Genomic DNA, 19,882 nt, shown 5'->3' with positions numbered 1-19,882 from the left:
CACACGACAGAAGGAGTCCTTGCATTTCAAAAGGATATTATGGCAGGTAAGCTGGGGCAAGGGCAACAAATGCTTGCAGTGCTAGAGGTTGAGCAGTTGGGCTGTGGACAGGCCGAGGCAAGATGGTGAGACTTTGTGGTAGCATCTTGCCAACACCAAGTGGTCAGTTTTGGGAACCACTGGGTTATACCAACAGGAAGCATTGGAACACATTTTGTAACTGGATTCCACCATTACTGTGTACCGTGAGTTTTTGTTTTTCCATGTTCTTTAAAAAAAATTTTTTTTAAGTGTTTATTTTTGAGAGAGAGAGAGAGAGACAGAGAGCACAAGGGGGGCAGGGGCAGAGAGAGAGGGAGACAGAATCCGAAGGAGGCCCCGGGCAATGAGCTGTCTGCACAGAGCCTGACGTGGGGCTCAAACTCATGAAATGTGAGATGATGACTTGAGCCGAAGTCGGATGCTTAACCAACTGAGCCACCCAGGTACACCCCCACTGTCCTATTTTCAGCAGTGGATACAAGATAGTACTTAATATTTGATCCATATTCCATTTCTTTATTACCTAGTGAAATTGAGACTCTTTGCTCTATTTTATTAATTTTTTTATGTATGAAGATATATATATGAAGAATAAGGGCCCCCTACATAAACAGAATCTCCTATGGAAAATGGATCGAATATTGCTAGATGCCATGGTTTTACATTTATATTTTAAACAATAAAACAACTCCCGCTCTGCACCTATTATACACAGAGGCTGTAATTAACAGACTTGCTTTCTGGATACTCAGTTCTTCCCCAAAGCAAGTGAACTATGGGACCATTTTACTGGTAGAGAAAAGGGGCAAATAATATAAGTGTAGTGATACTCCCAGAGTGAGAGAGCTAATAAATGGGAGAATCAACATTCATTCTCAGGTCACTAAGCTCCATACCTGCTCTTCTCACTGGCCTCATTGATAAATGGCCAAATCAGCTTCAAGATCTCACATGCCGACCGGTGTAGATGGCAGTGACCCTGAGTCTATGGCTGATTAGGGCAACAGAGTCTCAAATACTCTATGAATCATATGAACTCAAATGAATCTAACATTGATAATCATGTCACTACCCTATGTAATTCCAACTGTCCTCACAGATATATTTTCTTTTTTTTTTTTATTTTTTTACATTTATTTATTTTTGAGAGACAGAGACAGAGCACAAGTGGGGAGGGGCAGAGACAGAAGGAGACAGAATCCGAAACAGGCTCCAGGCTCTGAGCTGTCAGCACAGAGCCCGACGCAGGGCTTGAACTCACAAACTGTGAGATCATGATCTGAGCCGAAGTTGAGCCGAAGCTCAACCAACTGAGCCAGCCAGGCAGCCCGAGGAAAGATATATTTTCTCCCACTAGTCTGGTTCATTTTTCTAGGCTATGAGTTTCTAGTATATTCTTTTTTTTTTTTTTAGCGTAGGTTTATTTATTTATTCATTTTAATTTATTTATTGTTTTTATTTATTCATTGTTACTTATTGGTTAATTTACATCCAAGTTAGTTAGCATATGGTGCAACAATGATTTCAGGAGTAGATTCCTTAATGCCCTTTACCCATTTAGACCATCCCCCCTCCCACAACCCCTCCAGCAACCCTGTTTGTTCTCTATGTTTAAGAGTCTCTTATGTTTTGTCCCCCTCCTTGTTTTTATATTATTTTTACTTCCCTTCCATATGTTCATCTGTTTTGTATCTTAAATTCCTCGTGTGAGTAAAGTCATAGGATATTTGTCTTTCTCCGACTGACTAATTTCACTTAGCATAACAGCCTCTAGTTCCATCCACGCAGTTGCAAAGGGCAAGATTTCATTCTTTTTGATTCCCGAGTAATACTCCATTGTGTATATATATACCACATCTCCTTTATCCATTCATCCTTAGATGGACATTTGAGCTCTTTCCATACTTTGGCTATTGTTGATAGTGCTGCTATAAACATGGGGGTGCATGTGTCCCTTCGAAACAGCACACCTGTATCCCTTGGGTAAATACCTAGTAGTGCAATTGCTGGCTTGTAGGGTAGTTCTATTTTTAATTTTTTGGGGAACCTCCACACTGCTTTCCAGAACTAGTATATTCCTCTAGAACAAGTGGACAGTTAGGACAGTTACTTGCTCTTAAACCAGGCTTGAACCATTTTCGCATAGGGGAAACAATTTCAGTGGTGCAGAGCAATCCCAGCAAGATGGTGAAGAGTGGGTTCCATGAGTCAACTTTTAAATAATTAATTAATTAATTAATTGGAGTTTCCCTTATATTTTTACCTCTTGAATTTTTTAAATGAAATTTATTGTCAAATTGGTTTCCATATAACACCCAGTGCTCATCCCAACAGGTGCCCTCTTCAATGCCCATCACCCACTTTCCCCTCTCCCCCTGTCCCCCATCAACCCTCAGTTTGTTCTCTGTATTTAAGAGTCTCTTATGGTTTTCCTCCCTCCCTCTCTGTTTGTGTCTTTTTTTCCCCCTTCCCTTCCCCCATGGTCTTCTGTTAAGTTTCCCAGGATCCACATATGAGTGAAAACATCCGGTATCTGTCTTTCTCTGCCTGACTTATTTCACTTAGCATAACACTCTCCCGTTCCATCCCCGTTGCTACAAATGGCCAGATTTCATTCTTTCTCATTGCCAAGTAGTATTTCATTGTATCTATAAACCACATCTTCATTATCCATTTGAGTCAACTTTTAAGACCAAGCTCTTGGCTCTCGGGTCAGGCTCAGGTAAGAAGTTTATCTTTGAATGTATTTTTTTTTTTTTTTAATGAAAGCCTTGTGTCTATTCCTTTTGCAGAAGAGCAAAGGTATGCTCGCCGGAGGCGCACACACTTTAGTGCAGAACAGCTTCAAGCACTGAAACAAGTGTTCGAAGAGACCATGTACCCAGACTGGGTTACCATGATGGAACTTATTTCATCTACTCAGCTAGACGAATCCGTGATAAAGGTATGTCCCTGAGTGTGTGTCTACACAGCACACCTAACCCAGAGCTTCATATACACTTTAGTCATCATGTAATTCCTATTTATTGAACAACTGGTATGTGCGCAGACAGATGTCTTATGGTTTTATTCTTATGACCATCCATTTTATTAGGGAACACTAAGCTCGCAGAGAATCCTCCAAGGATTATAAACATAAGAGCTAGAATTTGAGCCCAGACCTTTCTGACTCCAGACCCATAATGCTACACAGCGATGGATCTCAGATAAGCCCATTGGAGTCAGCTCCTGTTTATGTCTAGATTCTCCCTAATCAGACCATTCGGTCATTTAGATGCCTTGCAACTAAGTTGCCACAGAGTATTCGGGGTATGAGAACCCCCGAATGAATCCCAAAGACACCCCAAGCTAGACTCCCACTCCAAATCCTTGGTCTTCAGAAGTCTGTCTGAAAATGCCGAGCATCCACCAAGACAGAAGCACCTTGCCTTAACCCCTCCTGATCTAGGGTTTGAGTGCTCTGTCATGATCTTACACTCCCTTTGCCTTCTGGAACTCAGGACAGCAGAGGATAGAAGGAAATGTCCCTTGTTCAGATAACTATGAAGAGATGAGACACTAGCCTTCTCATGCCAAAAGAAGCTAATTCCTGAGAAACATGAGGATTTCCCTTTAGACCCGCCCCACCCCCACCCCCCTTAACCTGCTCACCTCCTCTCTCCCCAGACTTGGTTTAAGAACCAGCGCGTGAAAAGGAAGAAAGAGCAGCAACAAACTGATTCAAATTCGTCACTAAAATCCTCAAGCCAGACGATTTCAATCAAAGAGGAGCAACCTCCCTTACCTGTAACTTCAGCAAACACTCATCCCGGGAGTCCCAGCATTTTGGATGCCTGTGACCATGAACTACCTCAGTCTCCTGATAGCGAGCAATCTGCAGGCGCTGGTCCCTCCAAGTGGAATTCGTCTTGGGATTCTCCACCTCATGATCTCCAACAGATATGTCTGGGGGACCCTGATCCTCCTTGGGCCTCCATTCCCTATGACATAGATCAACTTATACAACTATATGCCTTACCTGGGGATGATGATCTAGATCAGTACCTCTCCCCCAGGTGTCCCAGTTCAGGAGATACGGCTGACATACCCACCCTTATTGAGAAAGATCTATGAACCAAATCCTGACCAACTGAGAGACGTTTCCAAAGGCCTTTCATGGGTCAACGAAGTCTAAATGGACCAGAGCCCAGGAATTTGCCTTTCTCTGTGAGAAGAAAGAAATCTAGGATAGCCTGGGTGGTTCAGTCAAGTGTCTGTTGATCTTGGCTCAGGTCATCATCGTGAGTTCAAGCCCCGCATTGGACTCTGTGCTGACAGCATGGAGCCAGCTTGGGATTCTCTTTCTCCCTCTCTTTCTCTCTCTGCCCCTTCCCCCTCATGCGCTCTCTCTCTCGCTCTCTCTCTCTTTTTCTCAAAATAAATCAACTTAAAAAAAAAGAATCTACCTTTAAAAATTTTTTTAGTGTTTATTTTTGAGAGAGAGAGGGAGAGAGAGACAGAGCATGAGCAGGGGAAGGGCAGAGAGAGAGGGAGATACAGAATCTGAGGCAGGCTCCGGGCTCTGAGCTGTCAGCACAGAACCTGATGCTCCATTGCTGAGAGGAACCTGAGGCTCCATTGCTGACAACAGAGAGCCTGATGCAGGGCTCAAACTCGTGAACTGAGACATCGTGACCTGAGCAGAAGTCAGACGCTTAACTGACTGAGACACCCAGGCGCCCCAACAATCTACCTCTTATCATTGCCTGTGTAACTTCTGTACTCTGAGTACCGTCTCAACCAAATTTCAGTATTAAGGGCAGTCATAGGTGCCTTTAGAATGGTAGTAGAAACCAGTTAGTTTTTCTTGGGTGCTAGCTTGTCGCAACTGACCTAGCTCCATGAAAGCACTCCAACTAAAGTCAATGCCATATAGACGAAGCTCTCTTGCACCTGTTCCCCATGGACCATCTTTATCTCTTTAAAAAAGTCACAGGGACATTAGCAAGGTGGTGGACTAGGAGGTCGCAGCACTTGTGTCTCCACAAAACAATGATTTAACAACTAACTACTCACTGATGAAAATATCTCAGAGAGGGCTCTGGAGTATAAGCAAGAAGCACAGCAACCCAGGGGAACATAAAACCTGAGGCCTCATAGAAAAGCATAGGAGGCATTTTACCTTATCTCATCCCCGGTTCTACAGAGTTTGTTGCCAAAGAGGGATCTCCTCGGCTGTGATGCACTTACCCCTGACCCTCTCCACCCATCCCACTTCAGAAGAAAAAGAGAGTAGGGAGACTCCAGCAGCTTTCACCATGAGGATTCAAGTGGCCCGTGTGGCCCTCAGGGACACCTGCAAATTTTGCTACTGAGGACTCACCCAGTGTTCACCCATGCTGATCCCAGCTGATGGAGTTGCCTAGAGTCCGTGCCCCCAAGCCCGTGTTGGAAGAGGTTATAGAAAGGATAAGACTGCTGGTTGACCCATGAGCTGGACATTGACAATCAGAGGCTCCTTACCCCCTCCCCTGTCCCTGGAACATGCATTCCACTTGACTTTCCCCACAGCCAGTGTAAATTCCCTCATTATTAAACCTGCTATTTACCAATCTGGAGTAGTCTGCCTCTTCTGTCTTTTCTTGCCCTCTGTACGGTGGCCGGTTTCAAGTCATATCTGGCAAGCTCCTGGGTAGCTTGCAAACCAACAACCCCTGGAACAGGAGCTGACACTTCAGCCCCATCCACACTGGCCCTGACCTACCACATGAACACCCACATCCTTGCTGGTTAGGTGCTTATTAAGAAATGCGATGAGGGGCGCCTGCGTGGCTCAGTCGGTCGAGCGTCCGACTTTGGCTCAGGTCATGATCTCACAGATCGTGAATTCGAGCCCCATCAGGCTCTCTGTTGTCAGCAATGGAGCCTGCTTCAGATCCTTTGTCCCCTTCTCTTTCTGCCCCTGCCCCACTTGCTTTCTGTCTCTCAAAAATAAACATTAAAAAAAAGAAAAAGAAATGGGATGAATAAAATGGATATTGATGGAGTTCAAACAAAGATTTTAGTATAGTACTACCCAAGATTGGGCAGGCCAAAATGACCACCTACTGGCCTCCCAATATTAAAGAGCCCCAAACAAGTTTGTTCTACTTACCTTAGTTTGGAGAAATTTTAAAAGCCAAGAGTCAAAGATGATAATGAGAAACCTGCCTTGCAATCGCCTCAGGCAATAATTAGGCAGATTAATCAAGATGAAGATTGACAAAAGGTCTCTTGGCTCAACCTCTTCCTGGAAGCCCAAAGTCTCTTGCACAAGAGCGGTTAAAATGGTTAGGGGGTGGAGGAGTTTCCAGACCTCGTTGACATGGGTACGAAAATCCATCCGATGCAGGCTACAATCAGACTGAGAGAACATGAAGATACAAGGGTTGGTGGGATTATGGTCGTCGAAATGTTTCAACAGGATTCCTCCACAATGGTGGTGTTTCTCACCTGGTTGTGTTATGGGGTGGACGTTGTGTCTGAGCGGGGAATGATTCTCCTACCTCATGCTGTAAACCAGAAAGCATGTGAGTCTGCCCTTCCAGCCACAATATTCACTGGATGTGGTAAATCCGGAACCAGTAAGATTGCCCGAGACCACACAGTGAGGAATGGAAGGCTGAGTGCCGGTAGTACAAATTCTCTGTGCAATTGCCCTATGTGGAGTGTAGACTGGACCTCCTGGCAAAAGCCTGTGAGCATCTCTCAGTAATGACAACTGGGGCTCTGGACCAGAGGATTCCCATTTCAGAAGAAAGCTTGCTATCCCTATGAGTTTGCTATTGGAACAGCGGAAACTGTCCTTCTCACTAATGGACCTTCTGGTTTCTAGAAACCAGAAATACCCATAATGTCTTGGGTGATGTTGGAGAGATGTTTTACTGGGGATGTCAGTACCCACAAGAGTTCCATAATAAAATGGAAATAATTTATATGGGATCTTGCTGCCTGGGGGACATGAGAGAGCCTCTTTTCTTCTAGGAGAGACTTTGGAGCCATGAGAGGAGCCACCGGACTCTAGTGTCACTTGGACAGTGCCTGTGAACAGCTCTCAACTGTGGACCAAAGTTCCAAGGTGAGTGGAGAGCATCCTGTTTGGAAGACAGCCTCTCTGACTGAAGAAAGTTAAAAAAAAGTCAGCTCAGTGGGCTGAACTTCATGGTGTTTTCCTAGCATGACGGAAGATTTGAACAGTAGAATAGGCCCCTGCCCATGGGCAGTGGCCAATGGCTTGGCCGTACAGTCAGAAGAGCAATGGAAACCTCCCCTAATCAAGGGATGCCCATAGGGGGAACAGCCTAGAGAAATCACTATGGGAATCTGAGGGGTTCATAAAAGTAGGACACGTTGTTGTGCATCAGAAGAATCCCTTTCCAGATTTGGAAGGTGATCGGATTCAACAAGCGAATATTGCTGTATGCTTGCTTCTAGTGGTCATGCAATGAGTGGATATTTCTTTTTTCTTTTTCTTTTTAAATGTTTATTTATTTATTTATTTATTTATTTAGATACCAGGGGAAGGGCAGAGAGAGAGGGAGAGAGAGAAGCCCAAGCAGGCTCCCTGCTGTGAGCGCAGAGCTCTACGTGGGACTTGATCCCCCAAACTGTGAGATCATGACCTGAGCCAAAATCAAGCACTGGCCACTCAACCGACGGAGCCACCCAGGCGCCTGGATGAATGGATATTTCTACAACAATGCCGATGTGGGCTAGATCTAGACCCATTCCCCTTGTACCCTCTGGGCACAAAACGCCAATAAGAGCTGTTTTATCTGCCTACAAGAGCCTGCAGATGTTTATATGGCAGATTCCCTGGTGGTCCGGACCTGGTGGTAGCTGGCAAGTGAGACTGATGCTGGGAGCCCTGAGGAGGTCGGGGAGGGGGACTACAGATGCGATCTGACAGGAATAGACACTGACTCTGGACCGGGTTTGCCTACCCCGTGGCAGAAGGACACGCTCATGTTCCTGAAACCCAAGTTCGGCTGCCCATCAAGAGATGAACTTTTATTGGAAAGGTATATGAGCTTTATTCGGGAGGCTGGCCACCTGGGGAGAAGGCAGACTCTTGTCCAAAGGCCAACTCCCAGGTTTCCACCTGGCCCAGAGATTTTTAAAGGGGTTAAGGGAATGCAGCGGTCTGTGACATTTCTTGATTACATGCGGACTCGATGATGCCAGCTACAGAGTTATCTCGGAGCTTGGAAGTTGTGCAAGAAGTTCGAGTTCCTTGGTGCCTGGAGTTTGGGCGGGTTGTGCAAGAAGGTTTGGTTCTCTGGTACCTGGGGGTCATTGGAGAATACTCTGCTCTTTCCGAAAAGGAGGGCAAAGTCTACAGGGGAGCAGAGGGAGGTCAGTAAAGTCATTTGTGTGACCTTGAAAAAGAAAAACATTTTGCTAAAAGATTGCTGGGCTCATCAGAAAGCTAAGGGGACTTCAAATCGACTTGCTTGGCCTCTGTGGCCTGGGGACATTTTGGCCCTTTATTCCCCAAGGCCAGCGGTCTGCATATTTCAAAGAAAGCAAATTAATTCTGTCACAAATCAAGGGCCTTAAGTCGGCAAGCAAGGAGTGCTTTAACTTGAAGCAGGCTAACCCTCAGGGCACCGTAGAGAACTAGAAGATTGCACCAGTGTGGACAGATGACTGTCATTTCTTCAGATGAGGGACACACTCTACAGCCCACAGTGTCTGACAATGTGCAGAGAGAGCTCTTCCCCAGAGCACTAGCGGGATGGAGAATTGGAACGAGCAATTCGGACACTGGTTGTCCAAAATGCGGAGGTGCATGCTTTCCATAAAAGCATGAAAAACTGGTTCGCACGCCTTCACGAGTGTGTTCTCAGACTCCACATGAGCTGGGCTAAAGGAGCGTCCCCACTGGATGGAGCCCTCCGCTTTTCTGTGGATCTGGGGAAAGGGGGTGGGGGAGGGGACTGATGTACTTTCTTCTCTATATCACCTCTACGGTTTGTACCCTATCTGACGCCGCAGTCACAGGACCTGGGCTACCACACCAGAAGCCGGGAAGAGGATGATTCCTCGCTAAGAACCTCTGTATTTTTAAACCTTATGTCAGAATTCCCAAGGGCCTGATGAGATGGGTTGTGCCCTCACGGCATCTGGCAAGACTGGGGTTAACAGCGGACGCAACTGTATTGCCTGGTGGGGGAGACCGCCCGCTGGAGGGGTGGGCTTGGGGAAGGGACTCGTTCTTCTGCCTGCAGTCCAGACCAGTATGGTGGCCAAACTCAAGGTGCCTTCCAAGGGTGGAAAAGTTTGGGCATAAAAGGAAAAAGAAGGAATAGCAGCTGAGGGTAAAGGAGTGAATACACAGGTTATGCAATGAGGGAGAGACTCAACGTTGCATTAACACCTTGGAAGAGGCTCAGCACGAGAGAGGATACTGTCTCTTAGCTCAACTGTACCAGATGCCTGACTGGGTGAAGCCAAGAGTATGTCTGCTTTTGGAACCTTGACAAGACCAAATGGCAGCTTCAAACCTGAGTAGCTTTGCCCTGGAGACACTTTCATATATATATATATATATATATATATATATATATATATATATATACTGGGTTTTTTTGTTTTTTGTTTTTTTTGAGAGAGAGAGAGAATCTCAAGCAGGCTCGATGCAGGGCTCGATCCCATGACCTTGGGATCATGACCTGAGCCAAAATCAAAAATCAGATGCTCAACCGAGCTACCCAGGTGCCCTGACACACACACACACACACACACACACATATATATATATATATATATATATATATATCCGACTGGATTAATGGCTGAAATGGGACCCTAGTAATGTGCTAGTATCCTTTGACTTTTATAATCAATTTGCTTTAAGAGATCTGTATCCGAAGGTCAGGGGGTAGACTGTGATATTGTGATACCTGTGAAAAGTACAATAAGAAAGTACAGTTGACCCCTGGACGATACGGGCCTTAGCGGTGCCAACCCCCACGCAGTTGAAAACCTGTGTAAAATTTTTGACTCCCTCCAAAATGTAACTAGTAATAACCTACTGTTGACCGGAAGCCTTACGTATAACATAAACCCTTTGTTAACACGTATTCTGTATATGTGGAATATACTGTATTCTTACAATAAAGTAAACTGGAAAAAAAAGAAAGTGTTATTAAGAAAATCATAATGGGGCGCCTGGGTGGCTCAGTCGGTTGAGCGTCCGACTTCGGCTCAGGTCACGATCTCGCGGTCTGTGAGTTCGAGCCCCGCGTCAGGCTCTGGGCTGATGGCCTCTCTCTCTGCCCCTGCCCCATTCATGCTCTGTCTCTCTCTGTCTCAAAAATAAATAAATGTTAAAAAAAATTTAAAAAAAAAGAAAATCATAATGAAGAGAAAAGGCATTTACAGCACTGGACATATATTTTATGAAAAAATCAGCTTATAAGTGGATCCACGCAGATCAAAACCAGGTTATTCAAGGGGAAACTGTATATGTTAGCCTTCCCCCTCAGTTCCTGGCTCACAGCATTCAAAATCCTGCAATTTCACCAGTGGTTAGAGCCTTAGGGGCACGTCTTTTGTCCTAATATTTGGATTTTGTGCTTGGTTCCTGATACAGTCCCAGTGCACTGAAGGTGAAATGAGTGTTTTGTTCAAAACAAGCCCTTTTCACCTGAGCGGCTCAGTCAGTTGAGCCTCCGACTTTGGCTCAGGTCATGATCTCATGGTTTGTGAGTTTGAGCCCCAAATGGGGCTCCCCGCTGTCAGCGCAGAGCCCGCTTCGGATCCTCTGTTCCCTTCTCTCTCTGCCCCTTCCCTGCATGCTCTCTCTCTCAAAAATAAATAAACATTTTTTTAAAAAGCCCTTTTCTTTTCAACCAGACTGAGTTTATGTTAACGAAGTGACTTTTGGGAAACTGGGGGGTGGGGAAGGGACGGTTGCCAGGGAACCAATCCTGGGATCAGAGGGTTGGAATTTCCAGCCCCACAACTTGATGTCTAGCGGGTGGAGAGGGGCTGGAGGTTAAGTTGATTACTAATGGTCAGTGAGTTCACCAATCATGCCTACATAATGAAGCTTCTATAAAAATCCTAAATGACAGGGTTCGGAGAGCTTCTGGGTTGGTTAACAAGAACACATCCGTGTGCCAGAAGGATGAAGCATCCCAAACTCCACAGGGACAGCAGCTCCTGTGTCAGGACCCTTCTGGACCTGGCCCTATGTGTCTCTTCATTTACTGTTCATTCACATCTTTAATAACCATTTAATTCTCCCCCCCCCCTTTTTTTTTAAAGTAAACTCTACGCCCAACGTGGGGCTTGACCTCACAACCGTGAGATCAAGAGTCACATGCTCTACCGACTAAGCCAGCCAGGGGCCCCAATAACCTTTTTAATAAATGGTAATCTAATAAGTAAACCGTTGACCTGGGTTTTGTGAGCAGTTCTAGCAAATAATCGAACCCACGGAGGGAGACTGGGAATCCCCGACTTCTAGCTGGTTGGTCAGAAGCACAGGTGACAATTTGTACTTGAAGTTGGAGCTGGACGTGGGGGACAGTCTTGTAGGACCGAGACCTTTCCCTGTGGGATCTGATGCTACGACAGGTAGATAATGTCCGAACGGTGTTAAATTGTAGGACACCCCGCCGGGGTCTGAGAAGTGCTCGGTGTGGGAAAACCCACATACAACTGGTGTCAGATGTGGAGTATTGAGAGCAGAGGAGAAACAGAAGAGTTTTTCTTCGCGATCATCTATGTAGAAAATAACCCAGCGACAAATGTTTAGAATTAATAAACAAATTCAGTCGAGTTGCGGGATAGAACAGCAACACACAGAAATTAGTCACGTTTCTACACACAGGCAGCGCACTATCTGAAAAGAACGTAAGAAAGCAACCCCACTCACAACAGCAACAAAAGAATAAAACGTTTAGGAATGCACTTAACCAAACAGGTGAAAGACTTACACCGAAGCGGGCTCCGTGCTGACAGCAGCGAGCCCGATGCCGAGCTTGAACTCACCAACCCTGAGATTATGACCCGAGCCGCAGTCGGACGCTCAACCCACTCAGGCGCCCACGAACAATTTTTTAAGGTTAAGCAAAAACCCAAGGTATTTTTTAAACTGGGTGGTGACACACGCGTGTTCGTCTTATTATTCTGCTGTAATAACAGTGAAGAAAAATAAAGCATTAAAAAGTGGGGGCGGGGGGTGGTGGTGGGGAGGAGAGACCTTTAACCAATTCCCTGCGTGTGACGGGGGTGTCTGTCCTTGGACGAATTGGAAGCTGCGTCTTATACCGCGGGCAAGCAGGGGTCCTGGTGGTGGAACCCTGACTCGGTAGTGTGACCCTGGAGGGCACCGAGCAAGGTCCTGAGAGTTTGAGATAATAGGTGTAGCCAAGATTTGGGCGCCGCCTGGGTGGAGGCCGCGTTACCTAACTCTAGGGTCACTACCCACATTTGAGCTCCAGAGGGCGCCAGACGCACATAACATGCCAGATGGTGCTCCGTGATGGTGCGGTCCTCCGTTCCCTCTGCGGGCGGGCAGCACTCCTCCACCCCATTTACAGGGACCGCTGCTTCCCAGGTCTACGAACTGGTCGGTCAACCCAAGTGGGCGTGTGTTTAGCCACTGCGACCCGCTTTGCCTGAGGACGTTCTCTCCAAGTTTACGGGAGTGTTTCCAGCAATGTCAATCAGGACTTAAGACCCCACCCCTTATCCTTGCCGCCCAATCAGGATCGACAACAGCTGGCTCCTACAGGCACCAACAGAGCAGAGGATATTTTATACTCCCCAAAATACACACAAGCAAACAAATGAAAATAGGGTTTCTCCATGGAAATATTAATGACAATAAGTAGAAAGTCTGAATTACCAATAACCAAAGAAGTAACAGAGGAAGTAAAAGGTCTACACTCTAAGATTGACATTAGATGATTTATAGCCAGTTCTACCATATAGTGAGACAAAGAATTGCTAGGATTAGAAAGTGGTCCAGAGAATAGAAAAAGGAAGGAACGCTACCAAAATCTTTTGAGGGGCACCCAGGTGGTTCAGTTGGTTGGCTTTCCATTACTGATCTCTGCTTAGGTCATGATCTCATGGTCGGTCACATGGAGCCCCGCGATGGGCTCTGTGCTGACAGTGCAGAGCCTGCTTGGGATTTTTCTCCCTCTCCCTGCCCCTCCCCCCCCCCCCTCGCGCGCGCGCGCGCACACACACACACACACACACACGGTCTCAAAATAAATAAATAAACTAAAAAAAATCTTTTGGGGTGCCTGGGTGGCTCAGTTGGTTAAGCGTCCAACTTTGGCTCAGGTCATGGTCCTGCGGTTTGTGGGTTCAAGTCCCGTGTCAGGCTCTGTGCTGACAGCTTGGAGCCTGGAGCCTGCTTCGGATTCTGTGTCTTCCTCTCTCTCTGCCCCTCCCTGCTCTCTCTCTCTCAAAAATAAATTTAAAAAAAAATTTAAAAAATTACAAAAAATCTTTTGAATGGTTGGCACAATTCCCTTAGCAAACCTAGAGAAACAATAAAAAACTAGGCAAATGGCACTCATAAAACAGAAGGAAAAATTCCAAGTCAAATATGAACCAATTGAACTCAGCAATGTTTTAAGACAGTAATTCATAAGAAATGATAGGGATGCTGTCAGAAATACAGAAATATCTCAACATTACAAACTGTGCCAGTGCGTCCCGGCTCACTCACAGGTTAAAGATGAAATAATATGTGATCATCTCAAAAGGCATAGAAATGTTGCAAATTCATGGGACAAGCCCACCATCCTAGCACTTCCTCCCTCTGCCTTTCCTCCAGCTTCCTCCAGCCAGGAAGCCGGAGCACAAATTCACCATTCCTTACAGCGTGGAGAAGAAAGAGCTAGAACAGTGAGGAGAGTCAGAACCCTCAACTACCTTAAGGGCAGCCTGCAAAACAGGGAGAGCTGCAGAGATGGGAGACAAGGGAGAGAGAGAAAGAGGGAGGTGGAGAGAAGTGGGGGTGGGGGGACACTGGGAAGGTGATTGAGGCAGAGAGGGAAATACAGAGACGGGGGGGGGGGGCGGGCAGATGAGGGTTAGATGGAGGGAGACTGAGGGGCAGAGAACCTTAGAGACATTTCCTCATCTGAAAACCATCACAGTGGGGCACCTGGGTGGCTCAGTCAGTTAAGCATCCAACTTCAGCTCAGGTCATGATCTCGTGGGTTCGTGAGTTTGAGCCCTGCATTGAGTTCTGTGCTGATGGCTCAGGGCCTGGAGCCTGCTTTGGATTCTGTGTCTCCCCCCTCTCTCTCTGCCCCTCCCCTGCTTATGTTCTGTTTCTCTCTCTCTCTTTCTCTCTCTCTCTCTCTCTCTCTCTCTCTCTCTCAAAAATAAACATTAAGAAGAATTAAAAGTTTGAAAACCATCACAGTGATGTTCAATCAGTGGTGAACTCGGTTAAGAGTTCAATCAGTGGTGTCTACATGATTTTATTAATTCTGAGCCCCTCTGTTTTTTCACCTTGCAAGATCTCTACAAATCGGGTTTAATCCTGTAATTGAGGGCATCTTATAGTTAGTTGCTCTCCACTGGACAGCAGTCCTGATGCATCCCGTAATGTTTCAGCACATATCACTTAAAAACCATTTGAAAAAGGAATACAAATCCCAGTTCTTGTCCAGTAGCCCTGTCATTGACACAGTGAAAGGAAGAAAGTTGAGCGCTTTTCTAAGAAATGCTCCGTCAACAACACTCTTGATTTCACAAGGACGATGTTTACGGGGAAGCACAAACATCAAGAACTCTTAAGTCAGAAAATAAGTCAGAAGATGAGAAAATGAGTCAAAATGTCTGCATTGATGGACGGATAGATGGATAGCTGTGTATAAATCAGGTGTAAAAAATATATATATACACAGATGAATGGTAAATCTAGGTTGATATTATGTTCCCTATAAAATTCTTTCAAATTCACTGTATGTTTAACAATTTTCACAGTAAAATTTTGGGGGAAAATGATGGAGAAATCAGATTCTGAGCATGAGGAAGTTGTAGATATACCTTAACCAATTAATTATGCTTGTATTTTCCATTGTAGATAACAAAGAGCGATCTGTTAAAAAAAATCTTTTTCGGGGCACCTGGGTGGCTCAGTCGGTTGAGCGTCTGATTTCGGCTCAGGTCATGATCTCACAGTTCGTGGGTTCCAGCCCCGCATCAGGCTCTGTGCTGACGGCTTGCTCAGGGCCTGGAGCCTGCTTCAGATTCTGTATATCCTTCTCTCTCCGCCCCTCCGCCGCTCATGCTTTGTCTCACTCTATTTCTCAAAAATAAATAAATAATTTAAAAAATTAAAAAAAAAAATCTTTTTCTTTTTTTAAATTTTTTTTTTTTACGTTTATTTATTTTTGAGACAGAGAGAGACAGAGCATGAACGGGGGAGGGGCAGAGAGAGAGGGAAACACAGAATCGGAAGCAGGCTCCAGGCTCTGAGCCATCAGCCCAGAGCCGGACGCGGGGCTCGAACTCACGGACTGCGAGATTGTGACCTGAGCTGAAGTCGGACGCTTAACCGACTGAGCCACCCAGGCGCCCCCCCCCCAAAAAAAAAAATCTTTTTCTAGGGGGTGCCTGGCTGGCTCCGTCGGTGGAGCTTGCGACTCTTGATCTTGGGGTTGTGAGTTCGAGCCCCGTGTTGGGTGTGGAGATTACTAAAAAAGTAAAATCTTAAAAAATTTTTTTCTAAATAAATCTAAAAGTGCTCTTTTAGTAAATATATGCTAAATACTGTAAGTGGTAACAACGCATTGTGTCAGCATAACTGCTAGCAATTTTTCTTTCCTAGTGGTAAATAAGGCAATGCTGTATTTTATAATACAAGGCATCTTCAGTTTGATCAAATACGGCATATTATTTTGTAATCAAAACAAATGTTAAACCCAGTAGCAACAAGTACACCCAGGGCTCAGATCTTGAGATGAGGTTAAAAATTGTTGGTTTTGAGATAAGCACTGGGTGTTATATGTAAGTTATGAATCACTGTATTCTATTCCTGAAACCAAGACTACACGGTATGTTAACTAACTTGAGAATGAATATATATGTGTGTGTGTATATATATATATATATATATATACACATATATTGAGAATGAATATACATATATATTCATATACATATATATTCATTGGTTTTGCTTTTCATTATATTCTTCAGTACCTTAAAATTTTTGCCATTTTTTTGTTTTGTCTTATTAAAAAAAAATTAAATCCTGCCTATTTCTGTTTCTGGATAGTGGAAATATCCAGCTCTCTTGGAACAGAACTTCTGTCTTCTGGAAAAGTCATGAGAATGACTCTTTAGTCACACAAATGTAAAGCATTTTTGCTTTACACCCCTGACTGGTATTCACCCCTGACTGGTAATTCTCACTTTTTATATTCGATGTGTCTCACATCCTTTTTCCTCCTCTATTCTTCCTCAACTGCTTTCTCTTACATTATGTTAATTTTAATAAAATTTTCAATGTTTATTTGTTTTTGAGAGAGAGACAGAGCATGAGCAGGGGAGGGGCAGAGGGAGAGAGGGAGCCACAGAACTCGAAGTGGGCTCCAGGCTCTGTGCTGTCAGCCCCACTGCGGGGCTCGAACTCACGAACTGTCAGATCATGGCCTGAGCTGAAATCAAGAGTCGAATGCTTAACCAACTGAGCCACCCAGATGCCCCTAGAATATATTTCTAGGAACTAGAATATATAACAGAACTATATAACATAGTTCTTAGAGTAATTTTTCTCCTTATTCTCCTCTCCTCTTGGTACTCCGATTATGTGTATATTGCTTGACTTAATGGAGTGCTGCATTTTTCTGGGGCTCTCTATTCGTTTTTTTTCATTCTTTTTTCTCTCCATTCTTTGAAATGCATGATATTTATCTTCATTTGCTAATTCTTTCTTCTGTTAGTTCAGATCTACTGGTGAGCCCTCTAGTGAGTTTTCATTTCAGTTATTGTACTTTTCAGCTCCAGGTTTCCATTTGGCTCTATTTTATAATGCCCAACTCTTTTTTTTTTTTTTTGAATGTTTATTTTTGAGAGAGAGAGAGATTGAGCAGGAGAGGGGCAGAGAGAGAGGGAGACACAGAATCCAAAGCAGGCTCCCAGCTCTGAGCTATCTATCAGCACAGAGCCTGATGTGGGACTTGAACTCACGGACCGTGAGATCATGACCTGAGCCGAAGTTGGACACTTAACTGAGCCACCAAGGCGCCCCTGTAATGTCTAACTCTTAACTGATATTTTCAATTTGGTAAGTCATTATTGTCTAACTTCCCTTTACTTTTAAAATCATGATTCCTCTTGGTTATTTGAACATATGCTATTTTGAAGGCTTTGTCTGTTAAATCCAACTTCTGTTTATTCTCATAGGCAGTTTCTGTTGCCTGCTGTTTAGGGGTCATACTTCCCTGTCTTACAGAACCCTTACCACGCTTCCTTCCTAACTAGCACTGTCCCATAGAACATTCTGCAATAATAGACATGTTCTCTACGTGCACCGTCCAGTATGATACACACCAGCCTAACGTAGCCACCGAGCACTTAAAATGTGGCCAGTGTTACTGAGGAATTGAATTTTTCTTTTTCTTTTTTGAGGAACTGAATTTTAAAATTTTATTTCATTTTTATTAATTTAAATCTAAATAGCCGTATGTGACTAGTGGCTACCTTCTTGGACAGGGAAGTTCTAGACCATGCTGAGTACCCAATTCTCTAGAATCCCCTAGCCAAGTGTTCCTGAACCTTCCAGCACCTGTACGCGCCTCTTCCCAGCCCACCTGGCCCCCGACACCCAGGCCAGGTCATGCTGGTCTGCACGCCTCTAGACCCAAGGGGTGGGCAAGAGGTGGTCTGGGAGATGGACCACATTTTCATATGGAGATGAGGGTGTCCACATAAATGCATGGATGACCCCTCAAGGATTCAGGATGTGGACAGAAGTGGGAAGAGATGGGTGTGAACCCATGTGCCTCCATTTGTACTTTTGGTCCAGGATTGACAAATGTCAGGGATGATTTTGACCGGCTATGTCCCATTTCTTACCTGTGTAGTGGCTACGTGTGTGCTCACTGTATAATTTTTTCAACTATATATAGATATAGATATGTATAAATGTGCAAATATGTGTGTACAAAGATATACGATATCCTATGTAGTATTATATATAATGTAAATACAGTATACATATGTATATGTGTTTATATATGTATAGTGTATATATATAGTACTATGTATACAATATATATACAATTTAAAAAATGATTTAAAAATTTTACCACTGTTAGCTCTTCTCATGACATAAAGCCTTGTACGATCGGTCTCTCTCTGCCCTGATCTGCCACCCTCCCCTTCGTGCTCAGCTCCAGCGGCACTGACCTCCTTGCTCCAGCTAGCAGGCCGCATTACGGAGGAGTTTGGCCGAGGGGGCTCGATTAGTCCCGTCTTTATTTTGTAATTTTTAATTCTGTAAAAATTTGAGTACTGCTGACACACAATGTGACATTAGTCTCAGGTGCCTGGCCCTGCCTTTATTTTTTAAAATTTAGTTATTTTTCGATGTTTAGTTTTGCCAGAGGCGGAGAGAGCGCAAACGAGGGGAGGGGCAGAGAGAGAGAGGGAGAGGGAGAGGGTCCAAAGCGGGCTCCGCGCTGACAGCAGCGAGCCCCATGTGGGGCTTGAACTCACGAACCGTGAGCTCATGACCTGAGCCGAAGTCAGATGCCCAACCGACCGAGCCACCCGGGCGCCCCCGGCGCTGCCTTGAAAGCCCTTTGTGTTGGCAAAGCAAAGAAATGTCTGTGATGGGGGTCGGGTGAGTGGGAGTGGTCGAGGCTGGCGTGGACAGACAGCCGGACAGCTGTCAGGAGTGATGTGGCCCCTTCCCCGGGGTTGGGAGGAAAGGTGTCTGCTTATGTAAGAAAGCTGGAGACTGTTCTGAAGGCCGCCAAAAAAGGAGCAGTTGTGGTGGATGGAACCATCAATCAGGTGCCCTGAACAGGTGGAGCCTGGGGCCACTCTCAGCGGAAAGCTGGGCTCGGAGCTCCAATTACCAGCACAGAGAATCCAACTGTCCAGACTGGTGCCAGAGGGGAGGGAGAGGGGGGGGACAGAGGCCTGAGTCAGCGGAAAGAGCGATTCCAGAGCACCTGAGGTGACTGCAGAAGCACCAGAGAGGGAGCTGGAGACCGGCAACGGTGACATCTAAGTCAGCGGTTCTCAAAGTAGGGTCCCCGGGACCGGCAGCATCAGTTCGGCCTGAGAACTCGTTCAAAATGCAAATTCCCAGGCTCCCTTTAACAAGAGGCAAGAAACTCCGAGGGGAGGGGAAGGCCCAGCAATCGATGTTTCAACAAGCCCGCCAAGGTGATTCTAATGCGCGACCAAGTCTGAAAACCACCGATCTCACTTTAACGAGCATGGACGGGGTGCCAGGCATTCTTCCGGGTGACTTACCTCTAGTAACACACCGGTCCACACAACAGCATTACAAAATCAGAGGGGCGCCTGGGTGGCTCAGTCGGTTAAGCGTCCAACTTCGGCTCAGGTCGTGATCTCACGGCTGGTGAGCTCGAGCCCCGCGTCAGGCTCGCTGCTGTCATCATAGAGCCCGCTTTGGAATCTCTACCTCCCACCCCCCCGCCCTCCCCGCCCCTCCCCTGCCTGTGCTCTCTCTCTCAAAAATAAACAAATATTAAAAAAATAAAAAAAGAGTGACCGGTGGATCCTCACTTAGGAATGACTGATCCAGATCATTAAAGGAGGCTGAGAATTATCTTAGGGTGCCTGCGTGGCTCAG

General features: G+C 45.5%; 1 protein-coding gene and 1 long non-coding RNA gene across 2 annotated transcripts; one reads left to right on the top strand and one right to left on the bottom strand.

The window, feature by feature from the left end:
- Positions 1–39: 39 nt before the first annotated feature.
- On the top strand, positions 40–4,174 carry LEUTX (leucine twenty homeobox). The gene is made up of 3 exons (XM_015544083.2): positions 40–46; positions 2,682–2,986; positions 3,709–4,174. Exons 1-3 carry the CDS (start codon positions 40–42, stop codon positions 4,153–4,155), a joined length of 759 nt encoding a protein of 252 aa, XP_015399569.2. The 3' UTR covers positions 4,156–4,174.
- A 3,858-nt stretch (positions 4,175–8,032) lies between these two features.
- On the bottom strand, positions 8,033–19,630 carry LOC122234188. The gene is made up of 2 exons (XR_006211963.1): positions 19,540–19,630; positions 8,033–8,395 (listed from the first exon to the last, which is right to left on the bottom strand). It is a non-coding gene; the product is annotated as an uncharacterized LOC122234188 (long non-coding RNA).
- Positions 19,631–19,882: the final 252 nt, after the last annotated feature.

Source organism: Panthera tigris, chromosome E2, assembly GCF_018350195.1.
Source record: "Panthera tigris isolate Pti1 chromosome E2, P.tigris_Pti1_mat1.1, whole genome shotgun sequence".
In the NCBI taxonomy this organism is placed as follows: Eukaryota; Metazoa; Chordata; class Mammalia; order Carnivora; family Felidae; genus Panthera; species Panthera tigris.
This window is presented reverse-complemented; position numbering and strand designations above follow the sequence as displayed.